The 18687-nt window shown below is 29.6% G+C and overlaps 1 protein-coding gene across 1 annotated transcript in view; it reads left to right on the top strand.

Moving 5' to 3' along the window:
- LOC123303025 (semaphorin-1A-like) overlaps positions 1–13578 on the top strand; it is a 196323-nt gene extending 182745 nt beyond the window's left edge. Inside the window, exons 6-15 of the mRNA XM_044886119.1 lie at positions 4923–5096; positions 5794–5881; positions 7668–7772; positions 7854–7942; positions 8357–8847; positions 9258–9548; positions 9854–10014; positions 10088–10216; positions 10711–10894; positions 11810–13578. Coding sequence (XP_044742054.1) covers positions 4923–5096; positions 5794–5881; positions 7668–7772; positions 7854–7942; positions 8357–8847; positions 9258–9548; positions 9854–10014; positions 10088–10216; positions 10711–10894; positions 11810–12017 — 1920 coding nt within the window. The 3' untranslated portion in view covers positions 12018–13578. The remainder of the gene's footprint in view (positions 1–4922; positions 5097–5793; positions 5882–7667; positions 7773–7853; positions 7943–8356; positions 8848–9257; positions 9549–9853; positions 10015–10087; positions 10217–10710; positions 10895–11809) is intronic.
- Positions 13579–18687: the final 5109 nt, after the last annotated feature.

The following is an 18687-nucleotide window of genomic DNA, read 5'->3' as shown; positions in this document are numbered from 1 at the left end:
TACTTATCTAGTGTCTCAGATATTCAGATATAAAGAGCAATATCTCCCTCATTTACAGAGGGTTCAAGGACTCGTTTTTTTCTAAATCTACCAGCCCAATCGTCAAATGAACTCGATTTTTGAATTTTTTGGGTCAAAATTACCTTATAAACTGAGTTTTATCGAATTCTGAAACAGAAAATTTTTTTTGATTTTTTTCGATTTTTTCCAAGGGTTTTTTCCACAAATCAGTATTCACTAAGATTTGGTTTTTTACGCATTGATAACGATTTGAGCCTTCGTTTCGGCATTTTTCAAATAAACATCCGTATGATAGTAAAGTAAAACTAAAATTTGAGGCTCAACATTTGTTAAGTGCGTAATTTGCGGGTAGAATAAGAATAAGAATAAGTAAAATCAAAAAACGAATCACAGCTATAGAGGTTTGAATCACAGCATGAGTTCCAGTTATGGAAGTTTCTCACTTATCCAGGTCCCACTTATCCAAGTTTCACTGTATAATCAAAGCCTTATCTGTTATCACAGTGGGATGCGGTCGAACGACTTTTTTTAAAATACTATTTATAGACCAAACCAGTCAGTCACCTGTTCAATTGATACAACTTCAGGTAAAAGATAAAGATAATGCAATCATAAACAAATTAAGTTAAACTAACCAAGATATATTCATAAATCTCGCCCACTTAAACTTACATAAAAACATAATTAACGCATAAAAATCAAAAGTAATATCATTTAAAAAAAAAATTAATAATAAAAGATTTGTTAAATAATTAAAACATACAAAACACAACATCTATAATAGTTAGTAGTCTTAACCGGTACAAAGTTTGTGGGAAATAAATCGTCTTATTTTATATTTAAGGTAGTTCATTCATGACAATCGTAGGTAAAAATATTGTATATTTGAAAATTCAATAATTTTTCAAAAGACTACTAATTTTTGAGGTTAACTCCATAATAATCGATTTTCATTTAAGGTGCCCGGTATGAAAAAGTCTCTCAACCTATCGTACCCACCTTTCACTTTTGTAAATTTAAAACTCACCATCTTTTATAGTTTTTGAGAAAAGAAAACTAAATTTTTACCCATATTTAGACCCTCAGGAGAAAACAAATTTACTTACGAAAAAATGTTTCAAACAATAGTTGAATTTTTTATAAGAAACATTTCTTACACTGAAACTTTTGTTCTATCTCTTATGGTTTTACAAGATGAGTCCTACGGATCCAAGACCAAATGGACTTTTGAACATAAACTCACTTTTTAATCGACTTCAAACAAAAACGGAGGAGGTTATTAACCGACTTCAAACAAAAACGGAGGAGGTTATCAATTCGACTGTATTTTTTTTTATGTTTGTTATTTCAGAACTTTTGACTGGGTGAACCGATTTTGATTCTTTATCTGTCTGAAAGCTGATGCTTTCCGTTTGGTCCCATTTCATTTTGGTCCAGTTCTAACAACGGCGTCCATAAGAAAACCATAAAAGTATTAAGTTTGCATTAAGTATGCACGACAAGAGGGCGAATAACTCAATATCACTTCGATGATTCTATTTTTCACTAAAAATCACAAAATATAAAAAACTTTTAACAAAAAGAAAACCGACTTCAAAAGAAAAACTTTTCCAAAATAAATTAAAATTCACTAAAAAGTAAAATAATAACGATAATATAATGTAGTTAAAATTATTGTTATTTTTGGAGTCGGTGTCAGCCAAAGAAACAACTTTGGCAGAACAGTTTTCTACATTAGCTTGGCTGACACCGACTCCAAAAATAACAATAATTTTAACTACATTATATTGTCGTTATTTTTTTACTTTTTAGTGCATTTTAATTTATTTTGGAAAAGTTTTTCTTTTGTAGTCGGTTTTCTTTTTGTTAAAAGTTTTTTTTATTATGTGCTGAGTACGATATAAATTTCAGCTTGATTTCTTTTTTTGTTTTTGAGTTATCGTATTGACAGACAGACGGACTGACAACCGAAAATGGACTAATTTTAAGGGATTTTATGAACACCTATACCAAAATTTTGTTCATAGCATCAATATTTTTAAGTGTTACAAACATGGAACTAAACTTAGTATACCTTGATATACATATATATACAGGGTATAAAAACAGTTTTCAAAATGAACAACTACCTTTTAAATAAATATTATTTAAATATTTCGTAAATATTATATAAATTTATTAAAAGGTTATTCACCGTACATTTATTAAAACATCTCATATACATAATATTTTTATTTCAAATTAAAATCATTGCTTTCCTTTTGTTAACTGCGAACAGAGAACAGAGAACAGAGAACAGATTTACAAAACACAGTTAGGACGGAGTCAGAGTTACTAGTTAAGTTAAAGTCAACATTGAATATCATTATTTGTCGTTAACTTTTATCTAACAACAATAATAAATGATTGTATTTGTTATGTAATTGTTATTAATTTATTTATAAAAGGTACCTCTTCTTATATAGTAAACATATTGCAGAGCTAAGCTTGACTCGAAAGTCTCATTCTCATTGATATTTATTATAGAAGAACAAATGACTTAAGGACGTTCATGCGTCAACGATATTAGTAAAGAAATTAAAAACAATATGATAAAGCGATAGTTTAAATGATTTTCTATGATTTAAAACAGAAAAAATATCCTGTTATCGAATTAATTTCATTAAATTTTAAGTTTAAAAAGTGACTAAAAGTAAGTTTTAACATGAGACTATATGGAAAATATAAATTGATATTTTTCAAAAATTATATCGATAACCATACTTGAAACTTTTACCAGTTAACTATTATTTAAACTTTTAATAGAATTTCAAAAAAAAATTTCTATTTTCTACTAATTTAAAATTCTTTAAAATTTACATACTGTTTCCCTGTGAACGCACATAGCAAAACAGGTTCACGCATGTACGTCCTTAAAGTAGTTCGACACATATCGAATCACTTTCCAGGTCTTTGATCGCGTTTTCCTCGGGTTCTGTGGAAAATTGGAAACTTTTTTTGCAAAGTTTTTCAACAGGTGTATACAAAGCATTAAACGTAAATTTTAAAAGTAACTTAAATCAAATAATTTGTATACGCAATAATTAATTAATTTACAATCGTAATTAGTAATTTTTTTTTTTTAAACTCATCATGTATTAGGCAACACAATTATTTTAAATACAATAAAATTTTTTTTTAAATTAAGTGATTAACCAATTTTGTTAATAATTATTTTTTTTATAGAACTCAATTGGACCGGCTTGTTCTCATAACAAGTGTCTATAAATTAATTAGTTCATTAAAATACATTTCAAAAACAAAATAATTCAAACTTTTGATTGCATACTAATTGTTATTAAATTTGTAACAATAGTTATGCAAGTGAATATTTATTTATTTTGATGGAATTGATGGAGCCAAAGATTAGAGATTACGTTTTTCATTGATATTTATTTCAAATTTAGTTCACATCTTCAAAAGGTATTAATAAAACAAGAGAAAACAAACAATTGACTGAGTTAATTGTTTAAATACCATATATAGATAGTGTTGTTTACTCTGTCACATTACACATACATACATGTCACACACATATAACTGATATTCCTATATAATGCATACTTTAAAATTTGCGTCTAATTTACGCCCTCACGGGTAAACAGTGAAAGTTGTTTATTTTTTTATAGGGGTCATTTTTCACATTTAAACTTTTGTTCTGTCTCTGACGGTTTACAAGATGGGTCCTACGAAAGATACAATTGATCTATGGTGCTAATTTACGAACTTGACCTCATTTTTTACGTCCTGAACACGCTATAAAAATTTCAACTTGATATCTTGGGTCCGAAAAGGGATATATTTTTAAAAAAAATGCATTATACATCCCACAGAAATACTCATCTTAATTTGACAAATGTTTTTTTTCATATTTTGTTAAGAAATTCGAAAAAAAATAATCAATATTCGCTTAGGACATGCATATTATTGTGTGTCAATGATGGTTGACTTTTAATATAGTGCATAAGTCTATATTTTCGACGAAAAAACGGCTAAAAAATATTATGTCTCGGTATAGTTATAAAATGTTATATATACAAACTTTGAAAAATATGGTCCTCTCACAAGTGAGTTTATGAAAGCAAATGTATATAAGACTTCATTTGATATGTATTTTTTACCTAGTTTTATTTTTTTTTTCATTCTGTCCAATTCTATTGAATTGGATCAATTTTTGGAAAGGGCCTAGTTGAATAAACGGGGCCCACCTAATACTAATCAAAATATATCTACAATAGAGGAGCTGAAAGTGTTTTGTGAGGAACAACTTTTGTTGTTATATTCCTCATTTGAGAGCTCGACCTCACTTTTTACGTCTTAAGCACCCTATTAAAATTACAGCTTGATAACATTTATCGTTTTTGAGTTATCGTGTTGACAGGCGGACAGACAGACGGAAATGGACTAATTAGGTGATTTTATGAACATCAATACCAAAATTTTGTTCGTAGAATCAATATTTTTAAACGTTACAAACTTGGGACTAAACTTAGTATTCCTTGATATATATTATACATATTACGCAATGTTAGACAAGCGGCGGTAATCGAAAAAAATAGACCCGGAATATTGTCGTAATTACGAGTTTGTCGACTATAGATGAGTTGATTTGGTTCTGACAGTTTAGACTGGCGTTCAAAAATGGGACACTATTACAGAAGTTTTTATCAATTCAGTTTTTCTTAAATCCTTCAAACCAGTATAATCATACTCAAATTTTGGTCCAAGGGGAGGCAAAACAAGAAATTTTGGTAAAGAGGAAGGCAAATCAGATATTTTTTTGTATAATTTTATGGCCAGATACAAATAATCGCAGAAAAAAAGGCAGTAATTAATTTTGTGTTTTTTTTGTTTTGTTGCAGAGAATTGAATGGCAATCATTAGAGGCTCATCAAGAAGTATGTAAAATCAAGGGTAAAGGATTCAATGATTGTCAAAATTACATTCGTGTATTAGCCAGAGACAATGATTTTTTGTTCTTATGTGGAACAAATTCTGGCAAACCACAATGCCGTGAATATACGTTCAACGATACCGTAAGTATATTTTTGTATATTTTTTATTTTGATGGCATAATAGGGAATATTCATGTATTTTTAATTCGTTGCTTACAGCGTTATTACATTTATAAATACTGTTTAAAAATGCTGTAATTAAGTGTAAAAAATATTTAAAGTAGATAATAATTTTGAGATATTTAAACGCAGTCCTTTTGGCGCTCTTTGTTGATGACGTATTAATATGTAAGCTGTCAATTGGGGACAGTTCAATATATAATTTACACTTTAAAAAATAAATTTGCAACACAGAATTTACACACGTTATTATTAAGTTTTCTAATAAAAATTCGTAGAATAATATAACTCAATGTAATACCATACAAAATATAAGTAATTAATAGCATAGAGTATGTCAACAAATCTTACAAGACACATACAATGACGTCACGTCCGTTTTAAAATTTGAATTTCCGCTTTATAAATTTGAATTTCTCTCACTGAGTTTGTACTTTTTATTAATTAATTTTAAGTAAATAAAAAGATATTTTTACTAAAATAATGGTTTAGTTAAAATGTCCAGCCAATAAAGTTACGGAAAAAAATATTTGAACCCAAATTAAATTTCATTCCCTATTTGAAGTATTTTTTCAATTTGAAGTTTAAATTGAAAAAATCGTATAAATAGATTTTATAATTTTATTTATTTATTTTATTTTTTTTATTTATTCAATAGGTTGGACGATATATTCGTGGTACAGAATCAGATGGTGTTGGACAATGTCCATACAATCCAGAAGACAACACAACAGCTGTTTGGTATTGTAAGTATACAAATTGATTGTTTGTTTGAATTTAGGGCATCAAATATTTATAACAGTCTAATAGTCTACGAGCTGACATATATTTTTATGTAAAAATCCTGAATATCAGATGATTGATAAGTTGGTAGTTGGTGATAAGACGATACGTTTGTTTGTTTTACGCTCGGCTGGTAAACTCGACTTTTTCAAGATATTGAGCCATCGACTCTTTTTGAGGTTAAAAATTCAGTATCTCTGAAAGAAATTGAACTTTCGTCAAAAGCTTTTTTCTTTTTGGAAAGCGCTTTAAGCTAATGTTTTTTTTCTTTTTTTCTTTTTTTTTTTTGCATAAACAGAATCTGTAACTACTTTAAACGTTATCGATCCAAGTCATTTGCCAACCATTAAAGAGTTAGGATTTTTACATAAATATGCATGTCAGCTCCTATGGTATAATACATGTGAGAGAGATTTCATAGATGACATTTAATAACTTAGTAATTTGGTGTCCATTCTATCATCATCCATCGCCATCGGACACTACTAATTGTTAAGCAATTTAATTTTTTTTTATTAGAGTCAATTACAAATTATGTGATCCGTTCTATATATTCATAACAAAAATTTAATTTTTTTTATCAATCAAAGTGACCCTGTTTTAATTTTTTTCAATTTTAGTTTTGTTTTTTACTGGCAGTTACCCGCTTCATATACCAAATTTCCGGACAAAATATAATGAAGGAATTTTTATGCTCAAAATTGATTCAAAAGACTATTTAGATGCAAAAGTACCTTTTTTTGGCAATGGTTAGGTAAGGTTAGAGTGGCTGCCCTGGAGTGGGACACACTTAGACCATAAGGTCCGTTGTGATACCGAAAAAGGAGGCAATAATAACAAAAAACATGGCAATAATAAAAAAAATTTTTTTAGTCACATTCATCTTCAAATCCAATTATTTCATTTTCCTCTTCAATTTTTTAAACTTTTTTTGCTTCGGAGCCATCACAAAATTTTTTCTTATCTATGCCTGCTTTTGTTTCCACGTAAGGTGATTTTGGAATAATAAGTTACACAGCTTCACTGGAAAACTGCTTTCTCCTTTTTTGACTTTTGACTTTGAAGCTATCTTAATCTCTATCCTTATCTTATTCTGAAAAGAAAAAGCGCAAATTCGCGCATGATTTTTTTTATAAACATGTTATAAAATACTTAAACTTTGCCCTGTAACAAAATATTTTACCGGGCAAAAAAGAGCAAGTAAACAAAAAGCTTTGAAAAATCCTTACCTAATTGCACTAACAAACACAGTAAACGTAAATTGAATGACACGGTAAATCAAGAACAACAACAATAATAACATGCATCCGTAAGAGCAGGTAGATTGCGGCTTACAAAATAGGCGTGGGGTGAAGTTAATGTAACTCAAGTGACCTGTTTTTGATGGAGTAGTTATCTAACTGCAAAATAACTTTCAATGCAAAACAAAAGAGTTGACTTTTCTCACTTTTGTCCGAAAATTTGGTATAAATACTCCTCTGTGCGCCTGTTCCCTTTTAATTCAGCATCCTCTCAATTATCCCCCTGAATTTATGTTCACAGTGTAAAAACCGACTTGCACTTTCGGTAAAATTCAATTTAAAAAGTAATTTTGACCCAAATAAAAATCGAAAACCGAGATTTTTTTGTTAAACGAATATTTTTGAGATTCGTTTGAAACTCTTGACTCGAGAGGAATAAATTCCTAACTGAATTTGTTCATGAAGCTATCATTTTGAAAAATTCTAAATTTCTGTTTCTTTTTTTCAGATGGCCATTTATATACAGCAACCGTATCTGAATTTACGGGCGGGGAAGCATTGATTTATCGAAAACCGCAACGAACTGAACGATCCGATTTTAAATCGTTAAATGGTGAGTGTTTGTTTTTTTTTTTTTTTTTTTTATTCTAAACTCTTTTATATTTCAATAATAACTTTAAAATTTTTATTTCAGCCCCAAATTTTGTCAATTCATTTGGCTATGGCGATTATGTATTCTTTTTCTACCGAGAAACTGCCGTCGAATATATGAATTGCGGAAAAGTAAGTTATTATTGCATTTTTATTTACTCTTTTCTTTGGTAAAATTTAGCTTTTAAATGCATTTATCCCAAAATTTTCTTTTCTTAGTCGAATAAATAAATCGGAAAGTCTTGAAAACGTGTTTGAACAGCATCGATTTGAAAAAAATTTCTGAACAGTATATTTCGGCTTATTTGCTTGACTATTTTGGAAGGTTGGGAAAAATAATCAGATTTTCAAAGTTCAATGTTTTATCATTTTCGATTCTCTGACATTCTCAGAGTCTCCAAATTCGATGAGTTCGAGATATTTGAAAATCTTGAGTGTTCATTTTTTTTAAGGCACGATCGCAAAATTTTGATCAAAATTAGGATAAAAAATTTGTGGTACCAAAATTCAATGAAGCGATATTTAATATGTCTAATAACTTTTCAGGCGGTGTATTCCCGAATTGGTCGAGTATGTAAAGATGACAAAGGTGGTCCACATCAATTTCGTGACCGATGGACAACATTCTTAAAAGCTCGCTTAAATTGTTCAATTCCCGGCGACTATCCATTTTATTTCGATGAAATTCAAGGAACAAGTGACATCATTCGTCACCAGGATGGAGAATACCTTCAAGAAATTATTTATGGTGTAATGACCACATCGACAAATGCCATTGGTGGTTCTGCCATTTGTGCATACAGTTTTAAGGATATTTTAGACGTATTTGAGGGGCCATTCAAAGGTCAAGATGGTATAAACGCAAATTGGTTACCAGTGCCGCAAGATAAAGTACCACATCCACGGCCTGGTAAATGTGTTAAGGATAGTCGAACGTTAACTGACACAGTTGTGAATTTTATTAAAACACATCCGTTAATGGAACAAACTGTACCAGCTTACTTTTCAAAACCTGTTTTAGTCCACGTCAGCTTAAAGTAAGTTCACTTAAAATAACTTTGATTTACGAAATTACAAAATAATCGCCTTGATTTTTTTAAAATAAGAAATTGGACTAATTATTCAGCTTTCGATATTTCAAAAACCAAGGCAGATATCGAAAAATTGTACTCTTATTATTCGTATACTTTTATGAAGTTATAGCAAAACAAAATTAATCATCAAAGTTGAAAATAAGTTACAAATAATTTCAACCACAAGTCTAAACTTGCCTTGACGCTCATATTACCTCAAATAGATGAATATAATTGATAATCTAGACCCCAAACTATTTTTCGTAGTCGATCAAGCTCCAAGACTACACTTCAGTTTTTATTTTTGGATTAAATTTCCGACGTTTGATTTTTGTTTGAATATTTTAATTAATGTTTTTTTTTTTTTTTTTCAGCTATCGATTTACAACTGTTTCCATTGATCCACAAGTAAAAGCAACAGACGGTAAAGCGTACGACGTTTTGTACGTAGGAACAGATGATGGTAAATTAATTAAGGCAATTTATGTGGAAGGACGAAATCGAACTGTGGATGGTGTTGTCATATCAAAAAGTCAAGTATTACCAGTTGGTACACCTGTAACTGGTTTAAAAGTAGTCCGTGCCAAAAATAATATCGTGATCGTGTCGCGATCTGAAGTACGCAGTATTAAGATGAATCATTGTATTAATATTCAAAGCTGCACGTAAGTTATTTTTTAAGTAAATTAAGGGAAATCGGGGAAATGGTTTCAATGTTGAACAAGTTAACTCTATAGGCTAAGCTCCATAGGCTAAGCCAAAGAGGGTCCCCTCTAGAGATTCACAAAAATGGTTCAAAGCACCCACGTTATTCAACAAAAAATTTCATCCCAAAAGTTGACCGCTTTAACCCTCTTAAAATTATCGAAAATATTGTTGGATTTCATTGCTTAATCCCCTCCCTTCAAATCCAGAGTGAATACTCCATGTAATCAAAATCTAAACTTCTTTCTATCTGTTAAAATTTTAGACGCTGTGTCGAATTACAAGATCCACACTGTGTGTGGGACAGTCTTGAAGCTCGATGTGTCCAAAACGATCAAGATACAATGATTCTGAACGATCGATATTTCCAATCCGTCCAAGATGGTGACTCGAGTAAATGTTCAGCTGCCAAAGAATATAACAATGGTAAGATCAATTAAAAAAGAAAGTTTTTTATTTTCCAAATAAATTTTATAATGTTCATGTTTCGTATTTTTAGCTCGCGAATCGAATGTTATACATCAGAAATCGATTTTGTCAGGCGTTGGTGAACAAGACGTTAAGAAAGATGGTGAACCAATCACGTTTAATGTATTAAATGATAACAGCATCCCCACAAATATTGATGGTGAGTAGAATTTTATAATTTTGGGAAATTTTTGCGTACTGCTAGCTTATTCTAAATACGAGGAGGGGAAACTGTAAGACAGATCGTGTGGTACTGTAAGACAGATAATAGTTCAAGGCGTTCCGAAGATATTTTTTCCTGAAAGGCAATATAGTAGCAGCAATGACGAATTAAGCATCTGCCTAGGGGTCTCGGGGAAAATGAAAAGTCAAAAGAGGAAAGGACAAATTTGTGGTAGAAAGTAAAAAGGTGAATTTTTATGAGAAGGGCCACTCTCAAGGAGACGTCAAGTTTATGAAGACTAAAAAACAAAAGGGATAAGACAAATTTGTAAGGAAAGGTGTCACAAAAGTGCATTGAGTAGCCACCCAGAAAAAATTATTTGAACGTTTGGATCTAGCAATGAACGATTATCGCAGAAGTTGTCGCTTGTGAAGGAGAAAAAACTATTTTATTGTCGATAAAAATTAATTTTTTGTTTGTTTTGTTTACAGAAGCGCCACCAGTACAATCTCTGGTTATATACAAAGCTGAAACATTTCAAATAGTTTTAATATCAGCTAGTTTTATTGCCCTGATTGTTGGATTTATAGCAGGGTTTATGTTTTCCCGGCGATTTCATCCCGTTCCGTCATTGGTCGATACTTCGGTTACGGAACAGCATAATCATTTAAACAGGTTCTTATTTTACTTTCTATTTTTTATTATATCGATTGATTTTCAATTCTAAATTTTATGAAACATTTGATGAACCCATTTTATGTTCCATCATCGAATTTTGAAAGGTTTTCCGGAAAACAAATAAGAAACTTATAATTATATTTCAAGGTAATTGATTGGAGTAATAAACCGTCTCGGGAATATCAGGAATTATCAGGTAGTACGATTCTACTCCTCAAAAAATAAAAAGATGGTACTTTTTGTTTCGTATTCGCAGGCATATAATTTTGACTCTACCAGAGCTCGATTTAAGGGCATAGAAGTGTAAGGACAAGAACATTTGTAACAGGATAAAAAACTTAATGATTGTCCTATATTCTATAAACATTGAATAACTTTAACATCAACCGATTGAGTTAGAGAAAGGGGCGCATCCGTTAGAGAAAGAGGCTTTTCTAAAAACTGAACATAAAATCTTGGATCAAACTCTTTGTTTAATAATTTTGCTCGTTCTTTAAACCAACCAAAAAAAGGGGGTTATAAGTTCGACCAATATGTGCCTGTGTCTATCTGTCTACCTGTGAACCGATTTTGATTTTTTTTTCGTTTTAAAGGTAATTTAATGGAGAGTATTCTTAGCTATGTTTCAAGTGCTAGTTTATAGTTCCGTACCCTGAACAATTACAAAATAGGGGATGATTCTCAAAATCGGTTCAGTTTGGAGAAAGGTCTAAGGAAAAATGAAATTTAAGGGAGAGTGTTCTTAGATGTGTTTCAAGTGAGAATTTAGGGTTCCGTGACATTGTCTGACTCATGTTAATTATAATTTTGGATTGAAAATCAATTGAGAAGAAAATTTTTGTGATGAAAATTTTGTATTAATTTTAATTATTTACGATAATTCTTATAATTCAACAGGCCTCTTATTTCCAGATTCACTAGTCCACATTTAAACTCAACAAATCGGAGTAGTTTTTTACATCCACGTGCTAATAAGGCAACAAATCTAGCGTGTAATATACCGCCGAATAAAAATCTTATCAAAAAGGATAATAATTTAGATGCGAGCAAAGAATTAAACAACTCAATTGAGTCAATTGATAAAAATACTTTACAAAAAGTGAAAAAAACATATATTTGAACTTTTTTTAAAAATCGTTTTTTGAGATAATTAAAAAATCTTTTGCTTCATCCTCCCATTATATGTCTTTCTCTCTTTAACTATATACAAAAATATAGTTATCTTTCTATAATCTTCAATGTTAATTGTTAGCCAAAAGAATTTTTTTGTAAACATTGGAATACAATGTATATTTTTAATTGAAGCATTTTTGCCAAAAACAATCCCCAAAGATGGGAGAGTATTAATTAAGAAAGTAATTTTTTAAATCGAATTGAAATCCCCCTAAAATGAATTTGTAAAGGGGGACTGTCTCTACTTTGAAGTGAAGAGAATTTTTTTTACTGAAATGAGCATGAAATTTTTCCATATCATGTTTTTCGTATTTAATTAGTATTTGATTATTAAAGCGCGATGTAGCAATCGTGGTCAGACTGAGAAAACAAAATAAAGCTTATCATAGTTTTTGTGGAATTTTTTAATTGAAACTGTGATAAAGAATATTTCAAATGCATGATTAATTTACAAAAGGATTACGTCATTTTGAAATCGAAGATGCAGTTTTTGAGTTATGCATTTATTTATGTTAAGAAAAATTGATGGAAGATTTATTTACAGTCGGTTTATCGAAAGGTAGTAAAGATTCAAAAGATGCGTCTTGTAATACCGGATTCGATAGTCATCATCTTTCTTTCTCCTCTCAAAAAGAGATTTTTTCGGGAAAATATACCAAAACATCGATTATCACGCTTTGTTCCCATGTAAAATGGTACGTCGAAATATTGTCAAGATTTTTCCTTGAATGACGATAAAATTTTGGACATCGGATTCGATCAGATCGAATATTCCTCGTCATTTTGAAATCGAAGATGAAGTTTTTGAGTAATGCATTTATTTATGTTAAAAATAATCGAAGGAAGATTAATTTACAGTCGAATTATCGAAAAGAAAGATAGTAAAGATTCAAACGATGCATCTTGTAACCGGATTTGATCAGATCGAAAAAAAATTAAATAAAATTATTCGACGGTCGTCATGGGGTCGTTTACCACGCTCTGTTATCAGACTTTTCCTTGAATGACGACAAATTTTCGATAAATTTTCAAAATGATGTAATCCTTTTAAAACTCAAATCAACATGAAGAATGTTTTTTTATACGAGGCGTTGATTTGCGGTGGAATGATGAAGGTAAAGAAAAGAAAGCTCAAAATATATATTTTTCAAAACACAATTTTTTTGTACAAAGTAAACAAATTATTTATTGTAAAACTATCCATTATTTTTCATAAAGAAAAGTTGTTATCCTTTAAATATTTTAAACAAATTTTTTTAAATAAAAGTCGGTGTATTGTGCTTATGAAGAACATTTTCTAAAAAAATAGAAAAACTTTTTATGTGTCAAATTAATGTGAAAATATACTCGACAAACAATGGACATCTGTGAGCAAGATATTTAAAGGTGAAAGTGCGTGGAAATTATGGACAGAAAAGTATGGTTTAGTAACACAATAAGTCGTTATTCAGTGCATATTGCTCTATTAAAAAAACAAAGCTCTATTTTTTGAGAATATTTTTAGATGTTAAAGCTGTAAATAATATAAATAAAAAATAATTAATAATTTTTCATGTAAAAAAAAAATGAATGGAAAAATTAAAAATTTTTGGCATATTTATGAAAATTGAAGAAAATTCTACGGGTTCTAATAACCTCGTTCATGTGGAGAGAACACCTTCAGATGGCTTTGATTATTGGACAAAAAATTTCGATGGTTATTTTCTCCCTGAACACTTGTATATATTTTGTATACCTATTTTTCATTTTTCATTTTTTTTATATATCTTGTGCTCAATAAAAATGCAACAATATACAAGGTATTCTATAATTTACTGCATAACTCTTGGCTTTCTAAATAAGCTTATGAAAAAGCTACAAAATTTCGATCTGAGGCCTAATTTCCCCAAGAAGCTAAAAAAGTGAGATAGATAATATATAGTTAAATTTTATTTCTAACTACTCTGTCATTGGATAAATTTGTTAATTGATTTGGTTAATTATCTCGGAAATTAGGCCTCAGATCGAAATTTTATAAAAGAGCTTTTTCGTTCGTCTTTATAAGCTTATTTAGGAAGTCAATTATAGAACATCCTGTATATCAGATGTATTTGAAATATAGATAGTATTGCATTTTTATTGAGCGCAAGATATATGGCATGCGAATATGTGAAGCTGGTGGGGATAAAAAATCAGAAGGTGAAACTTAGGCATCTGATTTATTTCGAATTTATCTCAATCAACTTCATAAATTTGTACAATTTATCATAATTTTTTTAATGCCCGGCTCTACGGTAATTATCATTGTATATTTGTTAAACTGATTGCATAAGATTTGATGAAGTCAATTAGTAGATATAGCAAATTTTTCGAACGAGTTTTTTAAGTAAAGAAAACAGATAGTTTTTCAATCCAAAAAGATATTAATTTTGGATATTTTTAAATTGACAGAAAATGTATACTTGAGACTAAATCAAATTTGGGTAATTTTCACTCCTTTTCAATGGTTAAGGTTACAAAATTTCCACAATTTGATAGAAATCCTTTTCTTATTTATTTTATGACAGAACTTAGAAAATATTCGACTACGAATATTGTTTAGATTTGATCAAAGAAAATTCATAAATTACCTGTGTAGAATTACCCATTTTTGATTGTCAATCACTTCTCGGTAACTTTCTTCCGAAATATCGTGCGTTGAAAAATGAATGGCATCGATTTTTCGATATTTTGAAAGGAAGTAATCGAATTATATAATCCAAGTAGACAGAAATTAAGGAAGAAATTAATTGTGCATACATTATAAATATAAGACAGTATCTTCACTCAAAACTATTTTTAAGACGCCTGAGCAACATTTTAACGAGTGCGCCATCTATTATGTCCGTATTTATAACAATTTATTTGAATATAACATCAATCAAGTGGCGGTCTCTACTGGCCAAAACAAAACGTTCCCTTTTTACTCTTGAGCTCATCAAAGGTCTTTCACTGATGTCAAAATGTTTAACGCGATGACGATACGATACTTCTGGATTCTGAGCAGCGCTTTTTCGGACCGCTTCACCCAGCTTATCGGAATGTTTTGGTCGTTCATGAACGGCATGTTAACGATATCCCAATATCTCTTACTCAACAAAATTTTAAAGCCAATGTCATTTACTCAACAAAATTTGAAATGACTAATATTTCAATGCATAGCGTCACTATTTTGGCGGATTTCTTCGGTGTGCAGCGATTCATGAAAAATTGTACTGAATTGACGTTCCAAAAACATGTCTAATCAACTGAATCGGTTGACAAATGTCAAAATTATTCAATGTTTCCATACCGGCATACAAGATGGCGCACCCTGTATACTAACTGCCAATATGGCGTCCAACAATTCATAAAGAACAGCCAATTTCATAAAGAATCCAAAGAGGTGGCTTGAGTGAAAATACGATTTTTATTTATACAACCGTGATGTGAATAATGTTTTTGATCTTAATTTTTGAAAAATATACAGAATTTTATAAATTTTATATCCAATATTCCTGCCATATCAGAATAGTTTATATGGAAAATTTTATAAAGCTTATTTTTTGAATCAGAGAAAAACACTGGTTTAATTGAAAAACTGAAAACACGTTATATCATTCATTATTGAAAGTTTTCTTTCTTATTGTTTTACAATCAGTATTATATTGAAAATTTATTGAATTTTTTATACGAAAAAAGAATTAAAGAAAATGGAAAAACCAAAGTAATTGGTACGATTTTTTTAATTGGAAATACAATCAATAGATATTATTAATTCTGGAATTGATTCATTTTTATTAAATTCATTCAAGAATAAACAAATCAGTAAGAAAAAGTTAATTCATACAGAAAAATCAAAAAATTTATATTTTTTTTAAGAGTAGAAAAGTTTATCGAAATATTCGACGGTGAAATAAATTATATTAAATTAAAATCGAAGTGTACTTGAAATCTCTTTTACTTGATAATGAAGGAAGGAGGAAAATCGTGTGAAAAAGGAGGAAAGTAAAATATATCTATTTCCGCCGTGGTAAAAAAGTTCGATTCAAATTTCTTATTAATACCGATTCAATCTAATAGAATTCAATATAAAAATTCGATCCCATTCATAAATGAACCAATGAGAAGTTTACGATAAGTTCTATCGAATTGAACCGGAATTCAATCGAAGTGAATTGGAATTTTTCCATTTGAAATTTTGAATTGGTTTCAATTGGAATAAATCGGAATAAATCCAAACAATTTTTCCAATTGAATCCTACTCGTTCCGATGAATTGATTCCAGAATTAGAATTATGCACCCTAAAAAATAAATTATATTGTTGATTCGAGCCGTATAAATAAAATTATTAGGTTCTTTAAAAATGAAAATAGCATATATAATATTTCCAATATATTTGGAAATTTTCCTACATATGAGACCAATTATTAAAAAGAATGTTTGTGAATGAAAATGATCTTACAAATTTTATAAACGAGAGTTGAACAGTTTTTAGCAATAAGTTTTTTTTTAGTTAATTTTTCTTTTTTTTTTAAATAGATAAATTTTTATATTGAAATTGTTTGAATTTTGGCAGAGTTGTATTCAGCATAAAAAATCCTCCCACCTAAATTAGAATTTTTTATACATATATATTATTTTGTATACATTTGGCATCAAAAAAATCATCCGTTGACATCCGAAGACTGTTGTAGACAGACCACTTTTCTCGGAGATACATCTGTGAATTTTTTTAAGGGGTACGATTTTATTGATGCTAAGCGTATTTGTTACCCGACTACAACTATTTTCTAAAATTATGTACATGTTTTATTGAGTCTATGAAGGTTTTAGTTTTACTTTTCAATTTTTTTTTAAACAGTACTGTATTCGAAGATTATTTGAAGGAAAATTTTTGTGAATTTTAATTTAAAAGCTTCTTTGACTCAACTAAATTTGTTTTTAATATAAAAATTTATTCAAATTGTGTTTGTTTGATATTTTTTAATTGCTCTGAATGTGGATTGCATGTAATTTTTTTGATTGATAAGGTTTTAGAAACGAATGTATTGCGAATTTTTAAGACTTGTTTTATTGAATAGAAATTTTCCATGACAGTGATAGAACTATAAGTACGAAAAAAAAAAAAAAAAATACAGTCACAACAGGTTATATCGACATAAAAGGGACCTACAATTATGGTCATTATATCCGAAAGTGGCAATAAGGTATCCAAATGGAATAATCGTACAGAGAAAAATATTCCTAGGAGTTAATTTGGTGATTCTCTCAAGAATAATCATTTTTCAACAAAACAAATGAAATCCGGATCGTCAAAATACGAGGTGGAATATCAAAAAGTCAGATTATGACATCCCAAAACTATGTGTGTGGGGGGGGATTGTTCAGAGAGCAACAAGACTTATTTGCCATCAGAAACGGTGACTCCATATTGGAAGGAACTCATTTAGTAACATTGACATTTCACAGACCTCTTTGTTAAGTTACGTAAAAAAAAAGTGTTAAATTACGTAATAACTTATATATATCAGCTACTCCAGTTTTCAATTCCCAATTCTTGAAAATATTTTTCCACTGACTTTAACCAGCTGGTCCTGGGCCTACTTCTTTTTCTTTTTCCGGTATTTCCTCTGATCAGCACTTGTCTCGCCGCTTTATCAAAGGAGGTTGGAACATATACTGAACGTAATAAACTATTATTTTAAAATGGATTGGGTAACCGCAACTTGATTCTTTGGTGTTCCAAATTACCTTATGATGACCGTGCTTTCATTCGCCTCAGAAAATGATCATTTCAATGAAAGAGTCACCAAATTAACGCCTAGAAACGTAATAATTCCTGCTAAGTTGTCTACATTGTAGATAGAAATTTGTTAAGTTCATCTTTAGAAGAACAAAAAATGAACAACTGTCATTTACAAAAGTTAGCACTATGCAGTGGGGCGAATTTTTGTTCGATGAAGCCCTAGGTTCTGCCCGATATGCGTCCTTTTTGCTCTACGGGGAAGTGATTATTGAAATAAAACACCAAATTTTCAAATATTTAGTATTTTCAAATGAATTTTTGTAATAGTGAGACAAAAAATAGTGAAATTCAATCCCACATTAGTACCTTTTAAGCCTAGGCCTCACGGACCTAAGCCTAAATTTGCCTCTGCCCTGTGGTTAACGCCTCACTGTTTATAAGACTCAAAAAGTTGATGTCGCCATAACCAATTTTGACTGTACAATAAAAACTTGTCTAAATATTTTTTAATTTTATATTAATTAAATTAATTAATTAAATGTGATTTTTATAGTATAGAAATTATTATTTTAGCAGAATAAATATTAAAAAGAAAGAAAATAAATAAATATATTAAATGAAAAGTATAAGTAATAAAATTGAATTATAGTACAATAAAATTTAAAATATCTGTAAGTAAAAGAGTGTTGCATCTTTGAAATTTTCCATAGTTGTTTATTAGATTGTAAAATCGACTACTTAAAGTGGGGGGAGGGAGGTATGGAGAGTTAAAAAGTTCTTTTTGAGAGTTAAAAAAATCAGTTAAATTCAAATGAAAAAAATACTATGCAACAAATTAAAGAAAAAATTCAAATAAAATTGTTAGCTGAA

The sequence above is a fragment of the Chrysoperla carnea genome, chromosome X (assembly GCF_905475395.1).
Source record: "Chrysoperla carnea chromosome X, inChrCarn1.1, whole genome shotgun sequence".
In the NCBI taxonomy this organism is placed as follows: Eukaryota; Metazoa; Arthropoda; class Insecta; order Neuroptera; family Chrysopidae; genus Chrysoperla; species Chrysoperla carnea.
This window is presented reverse-complemented; position numbering and strand designations above follow the sequence as displayed.